Raw genomic sequence first — 26604 nt, 5'->3', positions numbered from 1 at the left:
TGAGAAAGATGGCGGCGGCCCTGAGACCCTCTGAGTGGTGGCAGCGGTGGCGACGGCGCTTGTCGGCTTGGGATGGGTCCAGGATGTTGCTTCTTCTCCTCTTATTGGGGTCTGGGCAGGGGCCACGGCGAGTCTGGGCGGGTCAAACGTTCGAGTACTTGAAACGAGAGCACTCGCTGTCGAAGCCCTACCAGGGTGAGGCGCCCGGGGCAAGGTGGTCTTGCAGGGGGAGGGCTTCGGGACCTGAGCTCGTCCGTGGTGAGCGGGCCGGAAAAGGGCTTCGTGGTCCGCAGGAAACTGCCGGCGGCGCTTGGGAGCCCACAAGGACTCCCGCCACGTTTCAGAGCCACAGGTCCGAAGGACAGGGGTCCCCCGCGCCTTTCCCGAGCGCTGGAAGTTTCTAGTAGGTCTGGGTAGGGCTCTCGGATGCCACCAGCCCGAGGCCTGGACGAAGGGGAGCTCGGAGTTGGACAAAAGGAGTGGGATGGAAAAAGGACGGAGAATAGTGAGGAGTGATTGAGCACCAGTAGCAGTGAGCCAGTATCAGGACGGAGCCGTGGATGTGTTAGAAATAAAGCATGAGAAAGAACTGGGGCAGAGCTTGGCCAGAGTGAGAAAGAAGATTAATTTTTGTTGCTGGTTAAAACACCTGCTTTTTTCAAGGGCAGGAGCCTTAATGTTGAAAGAGGCTGGTTAGCTTTGCTCAGTTTAGGGTTCATAGTCCCCTAAGCATAGCTTATCCACCAGAAGATTGGTACAGTTAAAGAGGACAAATCAGTGGCATGTGCCTGTAGGCACAGCTACTCCAAAGACAGGCAGAAGGATCTTTTGACATGAGTTCCAGACCAGCCTGGATGAGCAACATAGTGAGACCCCAAATAAAAAAGAAAAAGAAGGAAAGAAAGAAAAATAGCAACAGCAAAAAATTTATTAGTGCATTAGTGACAGAAGGTGGAAGATCAAATCAGATGAAATAGAGAAAAGAAATAAGCTCCAATTTTTAATGTGACTTTTTGTATTGTTGAGGAGTGTGAGCTGATCTACTTCCTTTCCCTAGGTGTGGGCACAGGCAGCTCCTCACTGTGGAATCTGATGGGCAATGCCATGGTAATGACCCAGTATATCCGCCTTACTCCTGATATGCAAAGTAAACAGGGTGCCTTGTGGAACCGGGTGGTAAGAATCTCTCCCTCTTGTTTTGGTGACCCAGAATGTTTTGAAAAGTTCAACAATGGCATATTGACTTAATTTTACTGTCTATTCCCAGTATTCTGTCATCAGTAGATGTCAAGGATCATTATTTCAGAGATTATGGTGACCTTCATAATAAAGAAATCAGCTACTTAGGGACATGCTCTCTTTTGTCCTTATTATAGCAAATAAGTCATTTTGAATCTGTTTTTAGGAATGTCCTTTATTCCTGATTGACTCAATAGTTCCATTTCTTGGAGTTTAATGACTCTTATATCCTATTAAATTTGTAAAGTAGAAGAATGCTTTTCTTCCCCCCCTTCCCATACCAGGGATTAAATCCAGGGAAACTTGGCACTTAACCACTGAGCTACATTCCCAACTCTTTTTATTTTTTGAGACAAGGTCTCGTTAAATTGCTCAGGGCCTCGCTAAGTTCTTGAGGCTGGCTTTGAACTTGTGATTCCCCTGCCTCAGCCTCCTGAGTCACTGGGATTTCAGGCATGTGCCACTGGGCCCCAGTGAAGGGAATGCCTTTTAAAAATTTATCCCAGAGCTGGGCTTGGTGGAGCTCACTTGTAGTTTTAGCTACTTTGGAGAATGAGGCAGGAGGAACCCTCGAGCTGGGGATGTAGCTCAGTGGTAGAGTGCTTGCCTAGCATGTGCAAGGTTCCACCCCTTGCATGCATGCATAAATAAATAAATAAATCCAAACTTTACCCCAGTAGCTTTCCCTTGTTATTTCAGTTTGAAGAGTCTAATTTAAAATTTTATTTTCAAATGAAAGTCACTGAGAGCTGTTGGTCATTTTATCTGTCCCTCTCTGGACTTTTTCTAGCTACAATGTCTTCCTTGAGGTATGGTGGCAAGAAGTGAATGCAGTATTCCTGGTGTGGCTGCACTGTGATTTTGTACAAGTGTAAGATGATGCTTTCTTTTTGGTTTCCAGGCCTCTCTCTAAATCCTTTTTAAACTATATGACTTTTGGGGATGACTTTGGCATCCTTTGATATGTTCTCTTGGGCTCCCATAAATGAAGAAAAAAAATCTTACTTCTACATGGCTTTTCTCATTAGTTAGAGATGAGTGAACCTCAGAAAAGAGAACTTTTTCTTTTCCCTATTCATTTTCTAGAGCAGAGAATTCTAAAGGAGCAGAGGGGGTAAGAAGTTTCTCAGTGAGTTATCTGTGCTAGTTGGCTCCATAACCCAGATTTTAGTGTTGAGCTCATTTTTGAACAGAGTCTAGAGCATGGTAAAAGATTTAAAGGGCAATTGAAGTACTTGAATTATGAATCCAGCTATGTCACTGACCCATCATGAGCCCTCCACAGGTTATTTAACCTCTCCGTTTTTAGTTTCTTCATCTGTCAAGTGAACTTAATAATAATCTATTATATTTGCCCACCAGAGTTGTTGTGAGAATAATATAAGACAAAAGATGGGAAAAGCCTTTTTTGAAAGCTAGAATGGTTACAGAAATATGTGTTGTTATTACATCTGTTAAAATTTTCATTTTTGGGGCTCTTACAGGTAAATAATTGAATTATGTTCAAGGCTTGTACTTTGCTGCAGTCTTCTTGTCTTTCTACATAATTCATTTAACAGCAATTGTATTCTAGGATCTAGTTCTCCTACCCTTTTTTAGATTTAAAAAAAAATATTTATTTTTTAGTTGTACACAGTACCTTTATTTTAGTTTTATGTTGTGTTGAGGATCAAACCTAGTGCCTCACACATGCGAGGCAAGTGCTCTTCCTTTGAGACACAACCCCAGCCCCCTTTTTTCAGATTGTTTGATACCTGTTTTTTACTACTTGTCCATCAGAATGAGCAGTGGAGTTATTTCTGAGTTATTTGAATAATGGATCTCAAAAGTGACTGTCTTTTGGATTCAGTGCCTGGGTTCCACCCCGAGATGTAATTGGAAAAGGGTGCAGCTTGGCCATGGAGATTTTAAATAGCTCCCCTAGGAGAATCCATCAAGCAGCAGAGTTTCAGAACCACTGCTGGACATAACCCAGAACAGTATAGCACCGTGCCACAAGAGGCCAAGAATCAGTGACAGGTATCTTTTGGCTCATTATGAACTTCTCTGGCCCTCTTCTTAGGGACATAATATCTATCTACTAATAAATCTGTGGATAGATATCTGTCACTGAATTTCACCCTTGCCCTAAAATCTAAATAAAACAGCAGAGAGATAAGAGCTCAAAGTGACAAGACATGGACTGGGCTCTTCAGAACAGGGTAAGCTATTGGGGGATTTCAGGGATCTTTGCTGAAAGCAAAAGTATTCAGTCTTCTTTCATTTTGACTTTGTTCCCCTAATACTAATGGTTTTGGAAAATATCCCAAAAATTAAAAACAAAAACTGAAAATGGTCAAGCAATGTGTTGCTCAAGAGCCAGAACAGTCTGTTTGGAAAGCCTTTGGCTGAACCCAGCTGGTCTGCTTTTTTCTCCCCTTCTTCCTTCACAGTGGACTCTAACCAGGAGCTTCTCTAAGCCCACACATTGTACCCAGTCTGGTTTTTCCTTGAAACTGTTCAACTCTTCAGAGCACTTAACCATCTGCTTGCCTCTTCTACTTTTAAAGGTTTTGAGACACTATGCAAAAAGAGAACAGAAGTCTGATTAGCACCTGTGTCCTTAACGTGTCATCACTAGAGAGGCTATCCCAGTGGTGGGAGTGGTATTCCCCTCTGGTACCTTTATGCTTCCTGGTCACACCATGAAGGTTTGGGGACTATAGCTCACCCTTCTTGTGGGAACTCAGGCTTGCCCCTCGGCTTGGCAGAGGGCCAAATCTAGCTAATTAGAGTTGTTTGTAGCATCTGCTAATTATTCCTGGAAACCTTTGCAAAATGACTTAGCTTTTCTTATTCCTTTATAGTGAATAAGGCTTTGATCATTCTTTAAATCTCAGTTTTTTAGAGTCTTTCTTCAGAGGAATGATCTCCAAATGCAAATGAATATTAATTTAGTCATCTGCTCAAGAGGCTGAGAGACTGTTGGGTAGATGTAGGATCATGGTAGTCTAACTTGTCTTTTCCAACTGTGGAGTCCTATCTAGTTTCTATTGGGAGATGCTGAATATGATTAGGTGGTTTGTTCACTCTTCATATTAAATATCTTAAACAGTCGCATAACTTGATGCTTTAATTTTATGATGCACACACATCAAAAGCCTTAGATTTCAATTTTAACACTTAGCCTTAATACCTACATTTATGTTTTCCAAGTCTGTAGACTGCTGCTGAGGACTTGAGGGTTTTCGTATTTTGTACTTCTTATTGATTCCAGCATCTTTTTTCCCCCCCTCTACTTTAGCCATGTTTCCTGAGAGACTGGGAATTGCAGGTGCACTTTAAGATTCATGGACAAGGCAAGAAGAATCTGCATGGGGATGGCTTGGCAATCTGGTACACAAAGGATCGAATGCAGCCAGGTATTGGGGACCCTGAGTTGCTCTTGTGTGGGTGTGACAGGCCTGCTTTTTCATGTGCCCTCTTTTTGAGAAGGCTCCACCCTACGCTTTTCCCTCTCCCCTTATGTCTGTGGATGCACACTGGCCTGTGTAGTCTCCAGAATGGGGTGGTTCTTTATTAGCCCTTATTAGCTGCGTAATAGCAGCTGACCTTGACTCATCCTGGGGGTGATTTCTTGCTTGCTAGTTTCTTCTGAGTTTCCCTGTGAAGCCTGGCCCATCAGCTGAATGGAAGCACTGGCTCTCCTAAGCATTGATGACTGGTGAGCTGATTTCTTCTGGCACATTCAGTGAGTGCTCTCAGCACTTCTAAGTCCAGAGAAGAGTTTTCTGTTTTTCCTTGCAGTGTGGAGCCATTGCTCTAAGTAGATGTCAGGCTCAACCTGATTTGACCTGATCTCTTTTGTAATAAGAAGTAGAACTTGGGAATTCATTTCTCTCTTGAGAGCATAATCTTCACCAAGTGTTTGTGAAGCAGAATTCTGTAGGGGCACCTGAACAACCAGTTTGGATCAGGGAGCTGCCATAGTGCTAAACAAGGTTGTAGTGGCCTTTTCTCTTTCCCTTCCTTCATTAGCAAACAACTAGATATTTACTGGGCCCTTGGTACAGGCCATGCACTTTGCTTGGTGCTTGCACGTGTGTTTTCTTGTCTTGAGAGGCCTGGGAGTCATTTGAATTTCACTTTTCCTTCATCGTTGTGAGATATTATTCCTTTATCAAGTCTTGGCTTTATTTCATTGTTCATCATCTGTTCTCTCTCTCTAGGGCCTGTGTTTGGAAACATGGACAAATTTGTGGGGCTGGGAGTATTTGTAGACACCTACCCCAATGAGGAGAAGCAGCAAGAGGTAATGGCAAGTGTCAGAGCCTAGGGCAGCTGCACTGACATCACAGTTCTTTCCCTCATGAGTGTTGTGCAGGAGGGAACTGAGGGAAGAGACAGTGAGGGGTTCTTCATCTGTTGAACTTCAAAAGTTAATGTCCTTGTCAGTATTTTTTCTAGAGAGAACTATGATTGCACAGTCCTCTGGGAATAGCTGTCATGAATGGGCACTTTTTCTGTGGTGTTAACAACGTTCTGTCTTCTGCACATTAGATAGCCACTGAAATTGAGCACACTTTGGCTGCTAGTCCAGCACCAGAGCAGCTGAATTTGTGTAACTCTGCTCCCCTAACTTTTACTCTCATCACTGCTGTGCTCTCTTCTGCAGCTTGCTCACCCTTTCCAGCATCTTTTTCTTCTTCCTCTTTTCAGACTTGAGCAGCAGTTCTTACCTACCAGAGAGATTATAAGTAAAAGGAAATTGATATAATCCTGGCATTTTGATGGAACCCAGTACCTGGCCATTGGCAGAGCTGCTTGCTTTTTATGAGTTGACCCTAAGCATTCTTTGATACTTCCATATACTGACAGCAGCTTGTACTTTCTCTGTCATGTGATGCTGCTATCAGATGGTGGACAAATTATTATGGCAAGTTGTCACTGGATATCCTGTAGGTTAATAATGCTTAAAAAGAGAGGATTATGGGGGCTGGAGTTGTTGGCTCAGCGGTAGAGCGCTCCCCTAGTGTGCATGAGGCACTGGGTTTGATCCTCAACACCACATAAAAATAAATAAATAAAAAATAAAGGCGTTGTGTCTATCACAACTAAAAAAATTTAAAAAAGAAGAGACACTTGTTTAAACCCATTCTGCCCCGATGAAATGTTTACTAAATAAATGTAAAAAAAAAAAGGATTAGGAATGGAAGAAGAGGTGACTTTTTTTTTGGTGGCAAAGGTTTATTATGAAAAATATTAAGCGTGTAGAATGATCATCATTATATGCAACACCCAGATTCAGTAATTACATTTCCCACAGTGCTCATCTTAGAGGGGATGGAATGAAGTGAGACCTCAGTTAGGAGAAGAACCTTTTGTTGTGGGTCAGTTGAGAGTTCCTTCTTTATGCTCCATCTGGGCTTCTCTTCATTCCACATACATCACTTTCTAGGTGGCAGACCCTGGGAATTAGTGAGTAAGACCAACATGGTTCCTGCACTTTAGCATGGCGGGTGGTATGGGGAATCTTGGGCACCATGGGACCCAGGAGGAGCTCTAACCTTGAGTGGAGTGGTGGCGGCCATGGAGGGCTTCCTCCAGGAAGTAATGTTTACATTGGAGTCTGCAGGATAAGGAGGGAAAAGTGTTCCTTAAGGGGCTAAGGTTGCAGAGGGGAAGAGGAGTGTGAGGAGGTAAAGGAGCATCTGATAGGGATGAGGCTAGAAAGAACAGCAGGGTCAGCAGTCTTGCCAAGTTGCACGATTCCAGGGCAGCTGTCCATGTTACTTCCTTTAGTGTTCATACACTGGCTGTTTATGTTACAGCAGCTTCATCATGTACTGCAGGAGGCCTGCTTCTGAGTGGAGGTCTAGACATGATTGTAAAGGGGCAAATGCACTAAGGGACTCTGAGGGGAGAGTTAGGACTAGATTCGTAATCTTGCTGACAGCAGAGTCTTAGTGGTAGTTAGAAGCCCATAGTAGGAGTTTCAGGGCTTGATGGGAGTTTTAAACCTGGTTCTTCCTGTCTCTGTTGTCTTTGTAGTACTGAGGATTGAAGTCATGGTGGTCTACCAGTGAGCTACATCTCCAGTCCTTTTTATTTTATTTGGAGACAGGGTCTTGTTAAATGGCCTAGGCTGCCCTTGAATTTGTGCTCCTTCTGCCTCAGCCTCCCATAAAAAAATTAAAAGGGCTAGGGATGTAGTTTAGTGGTAGAGCATCCCAGGTTCAATCCCCAGTACTAGGGGAAAAAAAATTCAAAAAGCAATTTTAAGCTGGGCACGGTGGCGCATACCTGTAATCCCAGTGGCTTGGAGGATGAGGCAGGAGTATCATTAGTTCAAAGCCAGCCTTAGTGAGGCACTAAGCAACTTAGTGAGACCCTGTCTCTACATAAAATACAAAATTGGGCTGGGGATGTGGCTCAGTGGTCAAGTGCCCCTGAGTTCAATCCCCAGTAGCCTCCCTCCCCACACACAGAAAAAGTAGTTTTATTTCTATATATCTGTGTGCTTGGAATGGACAATCCAATAATGAAAGTAAAACAATTCTGCCTACACTATTATCAAAAAGAAGTGTTTTAACAGAAAATTTTTGACAATTACAGAACCCTTTTCAAAAAAAATTACAGAGGATCTGCTGGGCATGGTGGTGCATATCAGTAAACCCAGTAGCTCAGGAGGCTATGAGGCCAGTCTGGGCAGCTTAGTAAGACCCTTAGCAAGAAAAGAAAGAAAAAGAAAAACGTGGCTGAGGCTATAGCTCAGAGGTAGAGCACCCTGGGTGAAATCCCTGGCCAAAAACAAAAAGGAAAAGAAGAAGAAGAAAAGAAAGAAAAATTAAGGAAGACCTGAGTAACCAGAAAGACATGCCATGGCATGGATTGGAAGATTTGGAATTGTTAAAATGATGATGCTACTCACATAGATTGGTAGGGTTTGTTTTGTTTTGTTTTTTAAATATTATTTCTTAGGGCTGGGGATGTGGCTCAAGCGGTAGCGCGCTCGCCTGGCATGCGTCTGGCCCGGGTTCGATTCTCAGCACCACATACAAAGATGTTGTGTTCGTCGATAACTAAAAAATAAATATCAAAAATTCTCTCTCTCTAAAGAAAAAAAAAAAACCTTTAAAAAAATATTATTTCTTAGTTGTAGGTAGACACACAATATCTTCATTTAATTTTTTTTTTTTTTTTTCACTGTGGTTCTGGGGATTGAACCCAGTACCTCACACGTGCTAGGCAAGTATTCCACCACTGAGCCACAACCCAGCTCTGATTGGTATTTTTAATTCCTGTTGATCAAAAATTTAGCTGGCTCCTTTGTAGAAATTAACAAGCTGATCCTATAATCCATAAGGAAGTTCAAGGGACCCAGAATAACTGAAATAATCTTGAATAAGAATGAAGTTGGAGGCCAATCATGGTGACACATGCCTGTAATCCCTGCTACTTGGGGGCTAAGGCAGGAGGATCAGAAGTTCATGGCTAGTGTGTGCAATTTAGCAACTCTGTCTCAAGATAAAACAGAAAGGGCCAGACATGGTGGGACATGGTGGTGTATACCTGCAGTCACAGCAATTTGGAAACTTGAGACAGGAGGATTGCAAGTTCAGGTCAGCCTCAGCAACTTGTTGAGGCTCTAAGCAATTTAGTGAGACTGTGTCTCAAAGTTAAAAGAGAGTACTTGTCTCGCATTGTATGAGGCATTGGGTTGGATTCTCAACAACACATATAAACATACAAATAAATAAAATATAAATAAATAAATAACATAACTAAGAAAATGTTTAAAAAAAAGATGTGGGGCTATAGCTCAGTGACAACATGTCCCTGGGTTCAGTCCCCAGTACCAAATAAAAGAAAGGTTGGGCATGTAGCTCAGTGGTAGAACACTTTCCTAGCATACCTGAGCCCTTGTATTCAAGATCCAGTATTGTAAAAAAAAAATGAAAATAGAAATGTATCAATGGGCCGGGTGCGGTGGTGCATGCCTGTAATCCCAGTGACTCGGGAGGCTGAGGAAGGAGGATCATGAGTTCAAACCCAGCCTCAACAGTTTAGTGAGGCTTTAAGCAACTTGGTGAGACCCTGTCTCTAATAAAATATAAAAAAGGGGGCTGGGGATGTGGTCGGTGATTAAGTGTCCCTGGGTTCAGTCCCTGGTACCAAAAAAAAATTATCATGGACCTAATTTAAAAATTAAAACTATAATCAAGTATGGTGGTACATGCTTGAAATCCCAGCAACTCAGGAGACTAAGGCAGGAGGGTTGCAAGTTCAAGCCCAGCCCTAGCTACTCAGCAATTTAATGAGGCCCTGTCTTAAGTTGAAAGGGGCTGGGGATGTGGCTTAGTGGTTAAGCACCCTAGAGTCCAATCCCCAGTAAACCCAAGCTCTCCAAAAAAGTTTAAAACTCATTTTTCATGACCTTGATTAGATGATGGTTTCTTAGATATAACAAAAAAAAAAAAAAAAAAAAAGAGAGAGAAAAAATACATTGACTTTATCAAAATTAAAAAAACTTACGGGGCTGGGGTTGTGGCTCAGCAGTAGAGCATTCAAGGCCCTGAGTTTGATCCTCAGCACCACATAAAAATAAATGAAAGTATTGAAAAAGAAAAAAACAAAACTTGTGTACATCAAGAAAGTGAAAAGTCAACAACACATGGAATGGGAGAAAATATATACACATATCTTGTTAGGGACTTTTTTCCTGGAACATAGCACTATTACAACTCAAAAAGAACCCAGTTAAAAAAATGGGCAAAGTATCAGATTAGATGTTTTTCCAAAGATAAGCAAATGGCCAACAAATACATTAGAAGATACTCAAGATCATTAATCATCAGGGAAAAGCAAATCCACCACAATGAGATATTTTTCCCACATCTACTCAGGATGGCTAAGGTAAGAAAGTTGGATGACCTGTGGTGACAAGGGTGTGGAATGATGTGCACACTGCTAGTAGAGATAGAAAAGGGTGCAGTTGCTTTGGGAAACAGGTCTTTCTTTCTTTCAAAGAGAAAGAGAATTTTTAAATATTTATTTTTCAGTTTTCGGTGGACACAACGTCTTTATTTTATTTTTATGTGGTGCTGAGGATCGAATGCAGCGCCCTGCGCATGCCAGGCAAGCCCGCTACCGCTTAAGCCACATCCCCAGCCCAGCAGGTATTTCTTAAAATGGTTCAAAGATAAATATAATTTAGATGATGCAGCAGTTCCACTCATAGGTCTATACCCCAAAGAAATGAAAACACATCTACAAAGAAAGTTAAACATGAATGTTCATAGCAGCCACAAGGTGGATACATCTCACTTGTCCATTAATTGATAAGTGGACGAAATATATTTATACAATGGAATATTCAGCAATAAAAAGAAAGGAAGTATTGATAGGTGCTTCAATATGGATAACTCTTGAATCAAAACATTTTGCTAAGTGAAAGCAGCCAATCACCAAAGCCCTACTTATTGTTTGATCCCGTGTATATAAAATGTCCAGAATAGGCAGATTTCTAGAGACAAAAACAGTGGATTAGTGGTCAAGGGTTGGGGCACTTGGGTGGGTGGGAAGATGAGCACAGGGTTTTGTTTTAGGGTGATAAAACTAAAACTGGTTATGATAATAATTACTCTTAACTCTGCATGTACTAAAAGCCATTGGATTATATATTTTAGGTGAATCAAGTGGTATGTGAATCATCAGTATTCCTGTTATGAAAACTGTTGATTAAAAGAAGACCCGACCATCTTTTCTGATCGTCTTTTCTTGGCATTATGAATTCATCAGCTGATGATCATAAGTGGCTTGTTTGAACTCGGTTGTTAGTGAGAATTGCAGGGAACTCATTTGCATTCTTTCAGTTGTCAAAGTAATTGTGAGAGACTTCCTATTGGTGAGACCACAGAAATGCAGCCCTTGGCAGGCTTGGCCCTCATTCTCTGTGAGACCTTGGGCCTCACCCAGTGGATGCAGAAATAGTTGGGGTGAAGAGGCCTCTGATCTTCCTAGGTCAAGTATTGCTTGAGGCACTCCCCATATGTATATTTTTTTGATATAATGAATGTTTTTACTCTGAATTGGGGGAAAATTAATATTACTTTGTTGTCCAGTTTAAAAACACATTGTGCAGGCCTGGGGCTATAGCTCAGTGGCATAGCACTTGCCTAGCATGTGGGAGACACTAGGTTTGGTCCTTAGCACCACATAAAATCAATAAAGCCATTCTGTCCATCTACAACTACAAAAAACAAAAGACAAAAACACATTGTGGTTGAGTGTGGTGGCATACGCCAATAATCCCAGCAGCTCTGGAGGCTGAGGCAGGAAGATCAGAAGTTCAAAGCCAGCCTCAACAACTTAGTGAGGTCCTAAGCAAATTAGCAAGACCCTGTCTCAAAATTGAAAATTAAAAAAGTACTCAGTGGTTGAGTGCCCCTGGGTTCAATTCCTGGTACCCAGAAACCAAAACCAAAATAGCAACAAAAAATAAGTAAAAAAACAGTGTGGGTGGGATGTAGCTCAGTAGGAGAGCCCATGTTTAGCATTCTTGAGGCCCTGGGTTCGATCCCCAACACCCACATCAAGTATTTATGTTGGTGAAGATTCCTGTCCCACTTTGGTCTTTTTACTGTTGGCAGAAAGAGTCTTTACATCATTAAATGAACTCCATGACTTCTTACATTGACTTGTTTCACCCCATTGCATGTGATTTAGAATATTTATCAGTGGTAGGTGGAGTAACACTTTCCTGCAAGAACTCTTGGAAGTCAGGCCTCTAGAGTACATGTAGGCAAGACTTCTAGAGTGGAGGAGGCACTGAGGCTGGGCTTCGCTGGTGAGAACTGGTGAGGGAAGTAGGGAAGTGCAATGGCTTTCTTCTGTTGGAAGGCAGGAAGGAGATGTTCCTTGTCTGAGAGAAGGCAGGAAGAGGAGGAAGAAAGCAAGAGCTGGTGCTCTGGATGGTATTTTGCTCTGGGTCAGTCCTCACCTTTGGGTTTTGACCCTTTGGGGTTTGGTTGCATAGAGAGATGCACACACACATAGAGGATGACATTTAATTTTAGGAGGTTTACATTACCCAGAGTACAACTATAAAGAGGATCTTTTGTTCTGTACAGTTGGTAACTCTTCATTAACAAAAAGGATTCATGTGTATTGAAATGATGGCAGCAGTGAAATTAGGCCATATATATGAGGCTGTTCTGGTAGAATTTGGCACTGGTAGTAATATGGGTGGTTGGGTTATGAACTTGAGCCAAAATTTAAAGTTTCCTGGTTTTAGAGTACTCTGTTAGTCCTCAAGTTGCTTGATTTGGGATTGTTCTAGTGGGGCTACAACTGAGTTTAAAATGATTCCCTTAAATTATGACAATGTTCAAGAAATGTGATGATCTTATGGCAGGTAGTGGGCCTAGGAGTACCACTTTTCCATGTCTTCCAGTTGAGGAGCTGTGAGACCTGGGTCAGAGTCACCAGTGTAAGTCCATGGGAGTTGGTGACTACGGAGCCTTCTCATGCTTCCCTGTAATGGAGGGAGAATCTCACTGATAGCGATACACACTCTAACTAGTACAGGCATTGCTCAGTTAATCTGTGTCTATCCAAATTCCTGCATAAAGGCCTAAGTAAGAGTACTGTAGGATCTGCAGCTTATAGTAGAAGTCTGAAAAGTGATGATGTTCAAGAAATGTGATGATCTTATGGCAGTTAGTGGGCCTGGGAGTACCACTTTTCCATGTCTTCCAGTTGTGATAGAAGGGCAGTGATCCAAGGGAAGGCAGAGGGAAGAGGTGAGGGAAACTAGAATAGGTTGAAAAAGAAAACTGTGCTGTGTTGTTGTTGTTTTGTTTTTTTAAAGAAAAACGTCCCATCCCATTCTGCCTATTGTTTTTTAAAAAACCTTTTGGGGCTGGGGCTATAGCTCAGTTGGTGGAGTGCTGGCCTCATGTGCACAAGGTCCTGGGTTTAGTCCCCAGCACCGCAAAACAATAACAACAACAACAAAAATAAAAAACAGCCTTTTGGTAATTTTGAAAATTTTCAGACAGAAATGTTGGAGTATGGTGAAAACTAGATTCAGATTTATCTTTTTTAATTTTGATAATGTTTCAGACTTACAGATAAATTATAACAATATGACAATTCTAGAATGTTCTTCATTTAGATTCCTTCAGATGTTAAGTGTTTTACTGCTTTTGCTTTGCTTTTTTCTTTTATATGTGTGTGTGTGTGTGTGTGTGTGTGTGTATTCATGCATGTGTGTCTATTTTCTTCTTAACTAGCTAAGAGTACCTTGCCTTCGTGGTGCCTTCTTAATCTTAATTACATGTGTTTTTCCTAAAAATGAGTTCTCTTATATTGCAAGATGATGAAAGTCAGAAATTTAATAATAATAACAGTACTGTTATCTAATATTTAAAAAAAACATTTTTAGTTGTAGATGGACACAATACCTTTATTTCATTTATTTATTTGTTTATGTGTGCTGAGGATCAAACCCAGTGCCTCACATGCGAGGCAAGCTCTCTACCACTAAGCTATGACCCTAGCCCTGTTATCTAATTTTTATGCCCTATTCAGATTTCACCAGTTGTCCCATTATGTTCTTTACAGCAAAAGGAACCCAGGTCATACCTTGCATTTGGTTGTTATGTTTCTCCTGTCCTTTAATCTGGAGCCATTCTGCATCAGTTTTTTATGTGCATTTTTTCCTTTTCCTTTTTCTTTTTGTTCTGGGGACTGAATCCAGAGGTGCTTTTCCACTGAGCTATATGCCCAGTCCTTTTTTATTTTTTATTTTGAGACAGCACCTCATGTAAGTTGTTGAGACTGACCTCAAACTTGTAGTCCTCCTACTTCTCCAGTCACTGGGATTGCAGGAATGTGCTGTTGTGCCTGGCAGTTTTCTTTGCATTTTAGGGTATTTTTTAGACCCTTGTCCTTTTTTTTTTTTTTTTTTTTTTTTTTTAATAGTACATGTGAGACTTTTTTTTTTTTTTTTTTTTTTATGTTGATAGGAAAATTAAGCATGGTGATTGAGTCAGGGCTCTGGAGCCAGACTACTAGGTTTCAGATCCAGATTTCACTACTGAATACCTGTGTTCTCTTGGACAAGTTTTCTAACCTGTTTAATGGGGATACTGTTGCTGCCCACTAGCTTGTGGGAATTTAGGGAATACAGGTGTGTTGGGTACTGAGGCCGGTGCCTGGCACAGTGCACGCTGTCAGTCAACGCTGACTGCTGTTCATACTGTTAAGGGGATTCCTCAGGAACATTTTGCAGACATCTTGGCAGTAGTACTGTGGCACCATTCTCTCCTCCTTTCCCATCCTTCTTTTCTTCACATTGGCATTTCAGAGAGTAAATGGGCAGCTTAGCAGACTGAAGTATGGCTGGTCTGAAAGAGAGAGGCTCTCAGATGCTGGTTCATAAACTCGTGCTGTTGGCAACAGCTTTTCACTGGCCCAAGAATCAGAACAGTGCAGTAATTTTGCATAAGAACTAAGAGTATTCAGTTGCTGTGTTATGAAGCTACATAGTCCCTTTTCATTTTTGGTGTTAAAATGACCTTTTGTAAAATGGTGTGTATTATAGATGATTGTTTTGTTATTATTATATATCAATATATTTAATATACTATGAAAACAAAACACTGAGCTGATTACTCTTCAAAATGCTTTTGGAGATTTTACTGATTTATGACAGCCAAGGTTTTGAGAATTACTGCCCTTAATGAATGTTGGACATTGAACTTTGTATCTAGAAATTTATTAGTTCAGCTGTCAATTGATTATTTATTGACTTCTTCCTGAATGCCAGACGCTGTATTAAATGCTTAACACATTTCATCCTGTGGTTAAACCAGTGAGCTGTACAGGATTCTCTTTGTTTCCAGTAGAATCTCAAAGAGGTGATGGGGTCCACACAGGTTATGTAGCCATCAGAACAGCATGCCCTGATCACAGAGGCTTTGTGTGCTGTTTTTCTTTCTTTTTTTTTTGTCACTGTGGGAATCAGACCCAGGGTCCACATGTGAGACAGGTGCTATGCCATAAGCTACACCACCAGCCCATCTTTTTTCTTTTCTGGTCTGAGGATTTAACCCAGGGGTGCTTTACCACTAAGCCACATCCCCAACCCTTTTATATATTTATTTATTATTATTATTAATTTTTTTTTGTAGATGGACACAATACCTTTACTTTTACTTATTTTTGTGTGGTGCTGAGGACCGAACCCAGTGTCTCACACCTGCTAGACAAGCACTCTACCACTGAGCTACAGTCCCAGCACCCCTTTTATATTTTTATTTTGAGACAGCCCAGCTATGTTGCTGAGACTTGCCTTGAACTTGCGATCCTCCTGCCTCAGGCTTCTGAGTTGCTCTGATTTGGGTGTGCATCCCTGTACCTGGTTTAGTCTATCTTTTTTTTTTTCCTGGGGGTGGAGGATTGAACTCGGGGCACTCGACCACTGAGCCACATCCCCAGCAGGGTCTCACTGCTTAGCGCCTTGCTTTGGCTGAGGCTGACTTTGAACTCACGATCCTCCTGTCTCAGTTTCCAGAGCTGCTGGGATTGCAGGCATGTGCCACCATGCCTGGCAGTCCATCTTTTTTGTATCTAAGGGTTTACATCCTGTGTACTTGGGATCCATGGAGTTTTAGCACTGAATCCACAAGCTCATTTTTCAAACAACATGCGTTAGAGGCAAAATTATCCTCTAAAATGATCCTGTAATGACCTTGTAATACAAAAAGTCAAAAACATTTCTCTACCCTGCAAATCATCATTTGGACAATAGGTGGGAGTTCCTGACTTCTGGTGACTCTTAAATTAGGAATGAAACTACCACTTTGCCTGAATTGGTGTGATTTTTTTCAACCTTTGGTTCTAGCTACAGACTACTTTCCACGGGGTAAGAAAATCTACTACTGGGTGAAATTAGTGGCTACCCAAGAAACATTTGGGAACTTCTGCCTAGGGATGGAAAGTAGGCCGGAATTTAACGACTAGCTACTAATGTAGGGTTAAAAGTTGAAAACAAGTCGTGAATTGTTGAAGCAGAAAAATGACATCTGTGGAGCCATGGAGCTGTGACTGTGCAGCACTTCTTTGGCTGCACATCCTTGTGCTGTGGTGCTTTTTACAAAATATCTACTCCTGTACCCCATTCTAGTCCTAATGAATGAGACCCTGACTAGGGCACTCACATAGGTGTGAAGATGGAAAGCTATCCCAGGTGATCCTGAAGTGCTGGTTATACCTGGAGGTGATCACACAATTGGATGTCACACCATTCTTGGAAAGAGTAAGGTACTCTCAGGCTGAAGGTTGCTGTCCTAGGCACTCTGTAAGGTTGCAGCTTAACCTTTTTTTTTTTTTTTGTACGGTGGATCAAACCCAAGGTCCAGCCCATACTAGGTAAGCACTCTATCATTGAGCTAGATCCCCAGCCCTTTTTATTTTGAGAGGGTCTTGTCAAGTTGGCGAGGCTGGCCTGGAACTTGCAATCCTCCCTCCTCAGCCTCCCCAGTAGCTGAGATTATAGGCAGACACCATGGCACCTGGCTCAGCTTAAATTTGTGATGGGGGTGGGGGTGGCACTGGAGGTGATACCGGAAGCAAACTGTGGGGACATCAGAGCTCTCCAAGATATTTTTAATCCCTTCTTTTCTCTAATTGTTCACTGACTTTGCGAGTTTTTTCAGAAGTCCTTTTCTGTATAAACTGCATGATATGCTTGCAGTTCTCTTGTCACAAATGATAGTGTAGAAGAGTAATTTTATGGCAATTTAATCATCTGGTGATTGGCTGCATGCCTTTCTGTATCCTGTACTGGCACTGGCGTAAAAACAGCTGGGGAGCTGCTCTGGGGCCTCCCCTGACTTCTTGCTGTAGCTCCTGCCCCTCCTCACCCCGGCCACTTCCTCATTAGCTCAGACACACTTGTCATCTTTGAGTTCCTCATGTTTGCCGACCTCATGCTTCTTGTGCCCCATATCTGGAGGTGGCCTCCCTCTAAGTACTTGGTCTCAGTTCAGGTGTTGCTTTCTCAGAGAGGTTCCCACGTCAGTCTCTGTCATGTTCCTACGTTATTTTCATCATAGCATTTATCACCATCTGAAAAAATTTATTTATCTGCTTATTGTTTGTTTCTTTCATGTAAATGTCAGCTCCATGAGAGCAGATCCCCATCTGTCTTGTTTTCCTTTGGACCCTGGCATCTGGAACAGTGCCTGGCTGGTGCTGGATGCTCACTGAGTACTAGAAGAAGGAATGCTTTGTGGTCCACACCCTTGCCCACCTTTCCCACAGGGCAGGACTCAGTTGAGTCTGTGTAGCTTTCTCTTGATGCTGTTCCTTCAGAGTGTGGAGGCTGTCTGGAACAAAGCTTGATACCTTCCAGCCTGAGGATCTGCTAGGTCTTTCCTGCTGAGGTGCTCCCACAGGGCTTCTTCCTTGCCCATGTGTTGTAGGTGAGAATGACAACAGTTGTTTGAAAATAAACATCCATTGGCTCAATTAGAGGGTGATTCCTTTGGATTAAAGCTGATTGATAGTCCCTCCAACAGTGGGGTTTTTGTCTTCTGGGCAAGAGTTGTATCTCCAGACCCTGGGTAGCAAAAGACATCTTGAATTTAGAATTTAGCCCTGTTTGCCTTTCCTGTCTCCCTCTTGCTGTGGAAATAAAGTAGTCTAGAAGCAAACAAGCTTGTGACTGTCTGACTCCCAGAGACGCACATAGGTAGGGCCTGTCTGGCCAGTGGGACACTGTTTTTTTTACAGTTCCTTCTGAAAGCTTCAGGACCCTTAGAATAGAGAGGTCTTCCTAGTGGACTCCTTTTACAATCTGATGACAGGATCAGACCTTCTCAAAAAGATGCCCAAGCACTTTGCATATGACTTTGCATATAGTTGGAGGGGGTGCCAGGACTTGCTGAATACCCTTCATGGAACCTAAAATTCTGCTTGGGGATTTCAGTTTGTTTGTTCATCCACTGCAGCTGGGTCAGCTCCCCCATGGCTGCTGCTTTCTGACTTGGTCTTCTGTCTTCTGTGCCCTCTCTTGTCTAATAACCTGCTGGACCCTCTCAGGCCCAGAAGAGGCGATACTCTCCAGGAGTCCAGGTACTCAGTTCTTGACCCCCCCACCCCCATGGCCATCCCTTATTCCCTTGTGTCCATCCAACATTCGTTGCTGCTTAGAGTCCATGTGGCTGTTGTCTCAGGGGTCCCCAGTCTCTGGTCCTGACTGCATCTCCACCTTGCATGTTGACTGAGACCGCAGGGAACTCACCCACAGAATGGCATGCCTCATGTTACCTCCCCTTCATCACCCTGTCTCTCTGCGTTGCCTTGGCATGGGGCTTGTTCTAGAAGGGTTAGTTTAACAATTTTAAGGAAGAATTGGTTCCTGCAACTCTGTTAGAGGTCACTGGTGTAGATGGGAAACTGGGTTATGGGGAAGCTTTTATTTTTTCCCCTGTGGTAGTGGGAGTGGACTCTTGCCCTCTCATGACTAGCATTATCGGAGGAAGTTACGTGTGGACGAGGCTTAACTGGGCTGCAAAGGCTTTAGACTAAGAACAGTCATCGTGGCTGGTTAAGCCTGTCCAGCAGCTGGGTTCTGGCAGTGTGCTTTCTGAGTCTTAATCCACTTAGCATCATATGCTGCTTGTAGGATTTTAGAATTTGAAAGGAACTATCCTAAATAGAAGGATTTCCCTGCCAAGTCAAGTAGGTATTTTCAAAATACCTGCTGTGTGCAAAATACTTAGCTGGGGAGTAGAATGGGGGATGAATGGGACTGAAGTGAGGATCTGGGAAGAACCATAATAAATGGTTATTTTGCTCCAAGAGGTAGTGGAGAGATAGGAATATATACATAAAATAGGAACCCCGGATATTGGATAGTATGTAAGTGCCAAATGGCGATCTCTGGGAGGAATTGAACTAACTACAGAATCTCACAGGGGCCTTCCCAGGCCCACCCCAGATCAGGAACAAAGAGAATTACTAAAGGTAAGTAAGGAGTTCATGGCTTCCTAGGTCCATGTCCTATGAGTGAATGTTTGACTGTGGGTGCTCTGGGGCTGCTAATGAGGAACAGTGGTCATCTGGTCTGCTGAAGAGGCGCCGCTTGTAAAGTGCAAAATTCCTGTAGAAATGTGGGCATTTCCAGGAGCTCTTCCTCTCTCACTGTGTCTGCTTTCCCCTCTGTGTCCCAGCGGGTGTTCCCCTACATCTCAGCCATGGTGAACAACGGCTCCCTCAGCTATGATCATGAGCGAGATGGGCGGCCCACAGAGCTGGGGGGATGTACAGCTATTGTCCGCAATCTCCATTATGATACCTTCCTTGTGATTCGCTATGTCAAGAGGCATCTGACGGTGAGTCCCTATCGTGGACCAGTTGGTGATATGGGCTGTCTTAATCCTGTTCCTGTGGCCTGTCTCTGATTGATTTCTTCTTTTTATTCTAGATAATGATGGATATCGATGGCAAGCATGAGTGGAGGGACTGCATTGAGGTGCCTGGGGTTTGTCTGCCCCGTGGCTACTACTTTGGCACCTCCTCCATCACTGGGGATCTCTCAGGTACTGCTGTGTGCACTCTTTATTGGTCCTGACTAAGGTTTATAAGTACCCAGACCTTTATGAGGCCCTCTCAGAGGGGAGAGCCTGACCGGGAGGCGGAGCTCTGAATGCTACATTCTTACATCCAGATCCCTTCAGAACCCAAGCCAGGCTGTTCTGGTATAGTGGCCTCCAGGAGATGGTGGGTGCTAACACCCAGAATGTTTGCCTCTGCAGCCAGCTGGCTCTTTTGGCCTGGGTGTTGCACACCGTGCTTCCCTGTCTCTTCTACCTGCTTCTGCTGTTAGGCCCTCTCCTAGCACCTGCTAGTGTGCCCAGCTCCCCTTCTCCTAACAGCTGCTCCTTGCTGGGTGCAGTGTTGCATACCTTTAATTCCAGCAACTCGGGAGATGGGGGCCAGAGGATCACAAGTACCAGGTGAGCCTGAGCAACTTAGTGAGACCGTATCTTTTTTTTTTTTTTTTTTTTAAAGAGAGGTGAGAGAGAGAGAGACAGAGAATTTTTAATATTTATTTTTTAGTTTTGGGCAGACACAACATCTTTGTTTGTATGTGGTGCTGAGGATTGAACCCGGGCCACACGCATGCCAGGCGAGCGCGCTACCGCTTGAGCCACATCCCCAGCCCGTGAGACCCTATCTTGAACTAAAAAAATTAAAAGGGCTGGGGGGGATAGTTCAGTGGTAAAGCACCCCTAGTTCAGTCTCCAAGGGGATTGAAAAAACCAAAAGACAAATAAAACAAAACCCCAAAGCTGCTCCTTAACTCTGCCATCCCTCTCTGACTGACCCCCAGACTCCTTTTTGCTCAGACTTTTGGATGTGTTGTGTGTATAGATGCTTTTCATTCCTAGTCCTCAGTCTCCTTCTCAGGCTGTTCTCAGACCTATGTCTCTACCTTACTGTCACACTGCTCTCACAGAAGTTACTTCTAATCTCCTTGCTACTTGCAGTGCTCTATTCCCGGCCTCGGTCAGCCCACGTACTTGCACGCTCAGGAACTTGCCTTCCTTGGCTTCTATGGCATCAGCAGTGCCTGGTCCCACTTTTCTGTCTTCTCTGGTTTTTCTTCCTCTCTGTGCCCAGTAATAGTTTCCCTTTGTGCTCGTTCTTTCCCTTGTCTTTAGCCCAAGTCATAACATCTTTTGGGAAGAGATAAGGAACCGAACTTTGGGTTCTTTTAATTACTTTATTATGGATAAAGCTTGATTTTTATTTTTTTTTTTATTTTTTATTTTTTTTTAGAGAGAGAGAGGTAGAGAAAGAGAATTTTAATATTTATTTTTCAGTTATCGGCTGGCACAACATCTTTGTTTGTATGTGGTGCTGAGGATCAAACCCAGGCCGCACGCACACCAGGCGAGCGCGCTACCGCTTGAGCCACATCCCCAGCCCCGAAGCTTGATTTTTAAATAGAACTTTCTTGTGGAAAAATGGAAAGACAAGTGCCCACCTTGGAATAGGCAGTAGCCTGTAATCCCAGTGGCTTAGGAGGCTGAGGCAGGAGGATCGCGAGTTCAAAGCCAGTCTTAGCAAATTGAGGCCCTAAGCAACTCAGTGAGACCCTAATAAAATACAAAAAGGGCTAGGGATGTGGCTCAGTGGTTGAGTGTCCCTGAGTTCAATCCCTAGTATCCAAAAAAAAAAGAAAAGGAAATGTGGGCTCATGAGGCCAAATCTCTGAGATCTTCCAGTTTTTCAAGAGAAGCTGGAAATGTGGATTTTTAAAATAAAATATTAGGATTTTAAAATCCCTGGAAACTATTTTTTTGTTGTTGTTGAAAAGAAATCATCTGTATTGAGGTATGCTCTCCAGAGACCAGAGGTGTACAGTTTGAAGAGTTTTACAGATACTTGCACCTGCATAACCACCTCCCAGTAAAGATATGGAACTTGGTATCACCTGTCGGGAGTTGGAATTCCCTGTGACCCTTGGCAGTATTCCTCCTGCCTTGGCTCCAGGCAACTGTTGGTGTGCTTCCTGCCACGGAGATTCATTGGGCAGTAGGGATCTGAATACTGTGCAGGCCAAAGCTGTGGGACAGGTTTAACCTCAGCACAGGGACAGGAGGCCTGGCTTGAAATCACTGCCTTGTGTTTTCCTTTGAGCTCATGGGTTTCTAGGTTGACTCCCTGATATACTTTTTTTTTTTTTGGGGGGGGGGATTCTTTCTACTGATAGACTTTTTTATAGTTGTAGTTTATTTGTAGATGGACACAATACTTTTATTTTATGTATTTATTTTTATGTGGTGCTGAGAATTGAACTCAGTGCCTCACATGTGCTAGGCAAGTGCTCTGCCACTGAACTACAACTTCAGCCCTGATGTACTTTTTTTTTTTTTTGTAGTTGTAGATGCACAGAATGCCTTTGTTTGCTTTTTTATGTGGTGCTGAGGATCAAACCCAGTGCCTCACACATGCTAGGCAAGAGCTCTACCACTGAGCCACAGCCCTGCCCCCCTCCCCCTCATGTCCTTCTTAACAGGAAGTTGTTCCCAGCTGCCAGAAAAGGCAGGAGAGGGAATTTTTTGTTTATCCTAAGGAGGTATTTGCCTTAGGTTTTCAGTGATAATTCGTAGCTTAGTAAGTCTATATTTTCTGCCTATATAAAACTCCTAAATGCAAATTGTGTTTATTCTAAGGCCTTTCTTGTTGGCATCATCTCATTTGTTGTACAGTGGCTTTCTGAAAAGTGCAGAGACATTTTTGAGACATTGCCCATCTCCTCATGCCCTTGCATTGTGAATAGCATTGCCCTGGCTTTTTATCCTGTCCCACAGTTTAAGCTCAGCTCTGATAGCTAAAACATTTTTCCAAATAAAGCCAGTTTTATACTAGCTAAGAATCTGCTAAAGATTTTAGCAGTTTATCCAGGTACAGTGGTACATGCCTGTAATCCTAGAGACTTGGGAGGCTGATCCAGGAGAATTACAAGTTTGAGGTCGGCCTCAACAACTTAAAATCTGTCTCAAAAATAAAGTAAGAAGGGCTGGGGATGTGGCTCAAGCGGTAGTGTGCTTGCCTGGCATGCCTGCGGCCCGGGTTCGATCCTCAGCACCACATACAAACAAAGATGTTGTGTCGCCAAAAACTAAAAAATAAATATTTAAAAAAAAAATTCTAAAAAAAAAAAAAAATAAAGTAAGAAAAAGGAAAGGCATGTAGCTCAGTGGTAAAGCACCCTGAGTTCAAGCCCTAGTACCAAAAAAAAAAAAAAGATTTTAGTAGTCCAAGCACCTATCAGCTATGGATGGTATCATAATAATAGAAATGACCAGAAATTCAAACCCAGTCCATAACCAACCTTAAAGCAATAAGTACCCCTCACACTTACATTTGTGCTCTTTTCATACCAATTCCCACTGAAAGGAACAGAACTTCCTCAAGAAATGGCTGATGCCAAGTCTGAGACAGGAAATGTACAAGCCTGGAACTTTCCAGAAAAGTGAGGAAAATATCAAAAACTTCTGGGTTCATTTAAAAGGACTCAGGAGCCAACTTGAGTAGCTCCCACTGACAGACAAAGATGGGTCAAGTTGAATATTAGGAAAATAATGCCAGTGCATTGAAACAAAATACTTTTAAATCTATGAGTTTATAATGATGCTTGAGAAGGAAAGAGAAATCCAGTTTCTAATTCCTTCATCTAGTATATTAGGTACTGGCAATTAGGATCTGGTATGTTAGGTACTAGTAATAATTCCCCAGAGCCATAGAGAAATAGGGACAGTGTCTTCCATGCCAAATCTGTGTTCTGCCTATCTCCCATAAACAGCTCCCAAGAGACCTTTTCCTGCTCCGTCTGTGTTTGCATCATGTGTGTGATCTTTAACAAGGGAGAGCTACAGTGCTCTCTCCCCCCTCACTCTGGTAGAAGGTTTTAGTTATGGTATGGCATTTAATTCTCATAAGATTATCTCTAAATTAATTATACAAGTAATGGGGCTGGGGATGTGGCTCAAGTGGTAGCGCGCTCGCCTGGCATGCGTGCGGCCTGGGTTCGATTCTCAGCACCACATACCAACAAAGATGTTGTGTCCGCCGAGAACTAAAAAATAAATATTAAAAAAATTCTCTCTCTCTCTCTCTCCCTCCTCTCTCACTCTCAAAAAAAAAAAAAAAATTATACAAGTAATGAATGTTTGTTGGTAAAAATACAGAATAATATAAAATATGCCCTGTCCTCCCCATCCTTATTTTTAGATGAGAAGATGAAGAGGTTTCAATTTTTTTTTTTAATAACTGGGGATTAAACCCAGGGGTGCTTAACCACTGAGCCACATTCCCCAGTCATTTTTATTTTTTTAAATTTTGAGACCATCTTGTTGAGTTGCGTAGGGCCTTGCTAAGTCCCTGAGGCTGGCTTTGAACTTGGAATCCTCTTGCCTCAGACTCCAAAGTCATTGGGATTACCCCAGCTCAATTATTATTTTAAGGTCACTGCTAGTTAACCATGGATCAGAAACTTGAACCAAGATATTAATTCTGAGATGCCCCATTTTCTGGTGGCTAGAATAAACTTTCTTACTTTGTCTTATAGATAATCATGATGTCATTTCTCTGAAGTTGTTTGAGCTGACAGTGGAAAGGACCCCAGAAGAGGAGAAGCTGCATCGAGATGTGTTCTTGCCCTCCGTAGACAATATGAAGTTGCCTGACAGTGAGTGCGGAGACCTGGGGAGTGGTCCCATGGGGGCGGAGGCTGGCTGAGGTCGAGGTGCCTTGCACCCCCAGCATGCAGGGCGGTGTCCTTTCTCTGTAATTGGTCTGAAGAATTCAGAGCACTTACCCTGCCTTTCCATGTACCGATGAACAGCAGGCGTAGTGCTTCATTTTAATGTTGAGCCATCTGGAAGGGGGGAGTGTGAGCTCTAGCTCCTCAGAAGTGGGTATGGGAACCTGGGGGCTAGGCCACCTGTTAGTTGCCCCTCGCCACTGAGTGGGTGGCATGTTTCTGATGAGCTTCCCTCTTGCTTCTTCAGTGACGGCCCCACTGCCGCCTTTGAGTGGCCTGGCTCTCTTCCTCATCGTTTTTTTCTCTCTGGTGTTTTCTGTATTTGCCATTGTCATTGGTATCATACTCTACAACAAATGGCAAGAACAGAGTCGAAAACGCTTCTACTGAGCCCTCCTGCTGCCACCACCTCTGTGACTGACACCCATGAGGTGAGAGCAGAGCAGATGCTGGCCTGAGCTCGCAATCTGGCAAATCTGTTCCAGTCTCCAGCATCTGGTCAGGGACTGTGTACTGTCACTGGAGCTTTGAATGCAAGAACCCTGTATTCCCGTGGTCATCCATGGGGACATCTAACCTGGTCCAAGAAGCCACTCACCCCAGGAAAATGCTGCTGTGATGTGCCTTTCCCTGCAGTCCTTCTACTTGGGAGTGAAGAGGCATGAAAAGAATACAGCTGTTGTGATGCCACGATCACAGAACAGGATTGGACAGCCCAGGCTTGGACTGGACTCAGCAGGCCTTTCTCCTTCGTTTTTGAATCCACAGAGAATAGAAAACTGGTAGCTCACCTTCTGGACATGTGTTTATTGGGTTTTGCTTTTTGCCCAAGCTTCTATCCACCCAAGGAGCTTTCCTTGGAAACCTGGGTGGAAACTTTCCTGCTGCATCCTTCCTATGTGCCTCCCCTCCAATTCGTTGTCCTCTGTATGTGCCACCTAAGCTGGAAGAGATATTTGGATTCCTCTGTGTTGGGGCTGCAGAGCAAACTTAGCTTTCTGACCCTCGTTAGGTGACCCCAGGGCTCTCTGCTTTGGCTCAATTCAGCCTTTGTTTTCTGGTGTGGGTCTTGGTTTGGTTTGTGTGTGGGGTGCCCATCCTAATCAGCTCCCTTGAGGCCATTGGTCAAATTTGGCAGAAAGTTAGCGTGCAAGTCAAGGGGAGCTTTGAAGACTTCATGGACACTGTGAGATGGACTGTGAACCTGACTGGGTCCAGGAGAGAGACAGCAGCATTTATCATGTGGTCTGACCACTTGGAGATGTTTGTACGGACTTTCTGGAACCTGTTTAGCTGCATGTTTTGTGTTTATCATGATGTTTAGAATTCCATTTTGAGTGTCAGAAGTGTCAGGAAGCTGTCTTATTACCTGGGCTTAGATCTTCTCCCTAAAGGGAATTTGACTTTCCTTAATGGAGAAGAAATAGCTGCTGTTCTCATGTTGCAAATCTGAGAGCAAAAGATCCTCATCATCTGTGCCTGCAAGAGCCCCTGGTCTTTGAGCAGCTCAGCCCAGGTGCTGTCCTCTGGGTGTCAGCTCTGTTCCACTGCCTTACCTGACAAGGGGTCCCAGGCTGCTCACCTGTCTGCCCTGTGATTCAGTTGGTGGTGACAGGCCAGTCTCCTTGGAAGGCCTGGAACTCCTCCTATGTACCTCTGAAGCCCGAGGGGAGTTCTTAAAAGTGGCTCCTAGAACCAATCATGAGCTTCTTGGTGTCCTTGCTTCTGGGGATGGATTAAGGGGAGGTCCAGCCTGTTTCCTGAGCCTCAGGCCCAATGACTCTTGTCCTGGGGTGGCAAAGCCCTCAGCTCAGCCCAGAAGGAAAGGGGTCATCTTGCTGCACTTGGGTCCTTCCCGTTGCTCCCTCAGGCAGCACAGGCTGTGTTGCCCTTTGGCGGCAGGATGCAGGTGGAGTGGAGGCCACACCGTCCTCCTGACTTCCTCCTCACAAGAACGGGGTTGCTCCAGGGCAGTGGAGGACAGATGGGGACCTAGAACTTGGCCTTAGAACCAGGGAGAACTGGGGAAAAAAATG

General features: G+C 43.4%; 1 protein-coding gene across 6 annotated transcripts; it reads left to right on the top strand.

Moving 5' to 3' along the window:
- Positions 1-25920, top strand: Lman2l (lectin, mannose binding 2 like). Of its 6 annotated transcripts, XM_076832640.2 has the most exons (9): positions 1-195; positions 1058-1176; positions 4523-4640; positions 5448-5530; positions 18331-18363; positions 19464-19625; positions 19718-19832; positions 24374-24493; positions 24816-25920. In XM_076832640.2, the coding sequence occupies exons 1-9, from the start codon at positions 9-11 to the stop codon at positions 24956-24958; spliced, it is 1080 nt and encodes a 359-aa protein (XP_076688755.2). In that variant the 5' UTR covers positions 1-8; the 3' UTR covers positions 24959-25920. The 6 variants fall into 6 exon arrangements, with proteins under 6 accessions (XP_076688755.2, XP_076688756.2, XP_076688760.2 ...); XM_076832641.2 differs by lacking the exon at positions 18331-18363; XM_076832645.2 differs by lacking the exons at positions 1-195; positions 5448-5530; positions 18331-18363 and adding an exon at positions 2030-2110 and having other exon boundaries at positions 209-1107.
- Positions 25921-26604: the final 684 nt, after the last annotated feature.

This window comes from Callospermophilus lateralis, chromosome 14 (genome assembly GCF_048772815.1).
Source record: "Callospermophilus lateralis isolate mCalLat2 chromosome 14, mCalLat2.hap1, whole genome shotgun sequence".
Lineage (NCBI taxonomy): Eukaryota > Metazoa > Chordata > Mammalia > Rodentia > Sciuridae > Callospermophilus > Callospermophilus lateralis.
The sequence above is the reverse complement of the archived record's forward strand: the minus strand, read 5'-3'. Positions and strand labels throughout refer to the sequence as shown.

Excerpts from the sequence above, each read along its gene's own strand:
- Lman2l (XM_076832640.2), top strand. The coding sequence starts at position 9 with ATGGCGGCGGCCCTGAGACCCTCTGAGTGGTGGCAGCGGTGGCGACGG. Across the intron at positions 1,177-4,522 it reads GTGCCTTGTGGAACCGGGTG|CCATGTTTCCTGAGAGACTG; the intron begins GTAAGAATCTCT and ends CCTCTACTTTAG. Across the intron at positions 18,364-19,463 it reads GATACTCTCCAGGAGTCCAG|CGGGTGTTCCCCTACATCTC; the intron begins GTACTCAGTTCT and ends TCTGTGTCCCAG.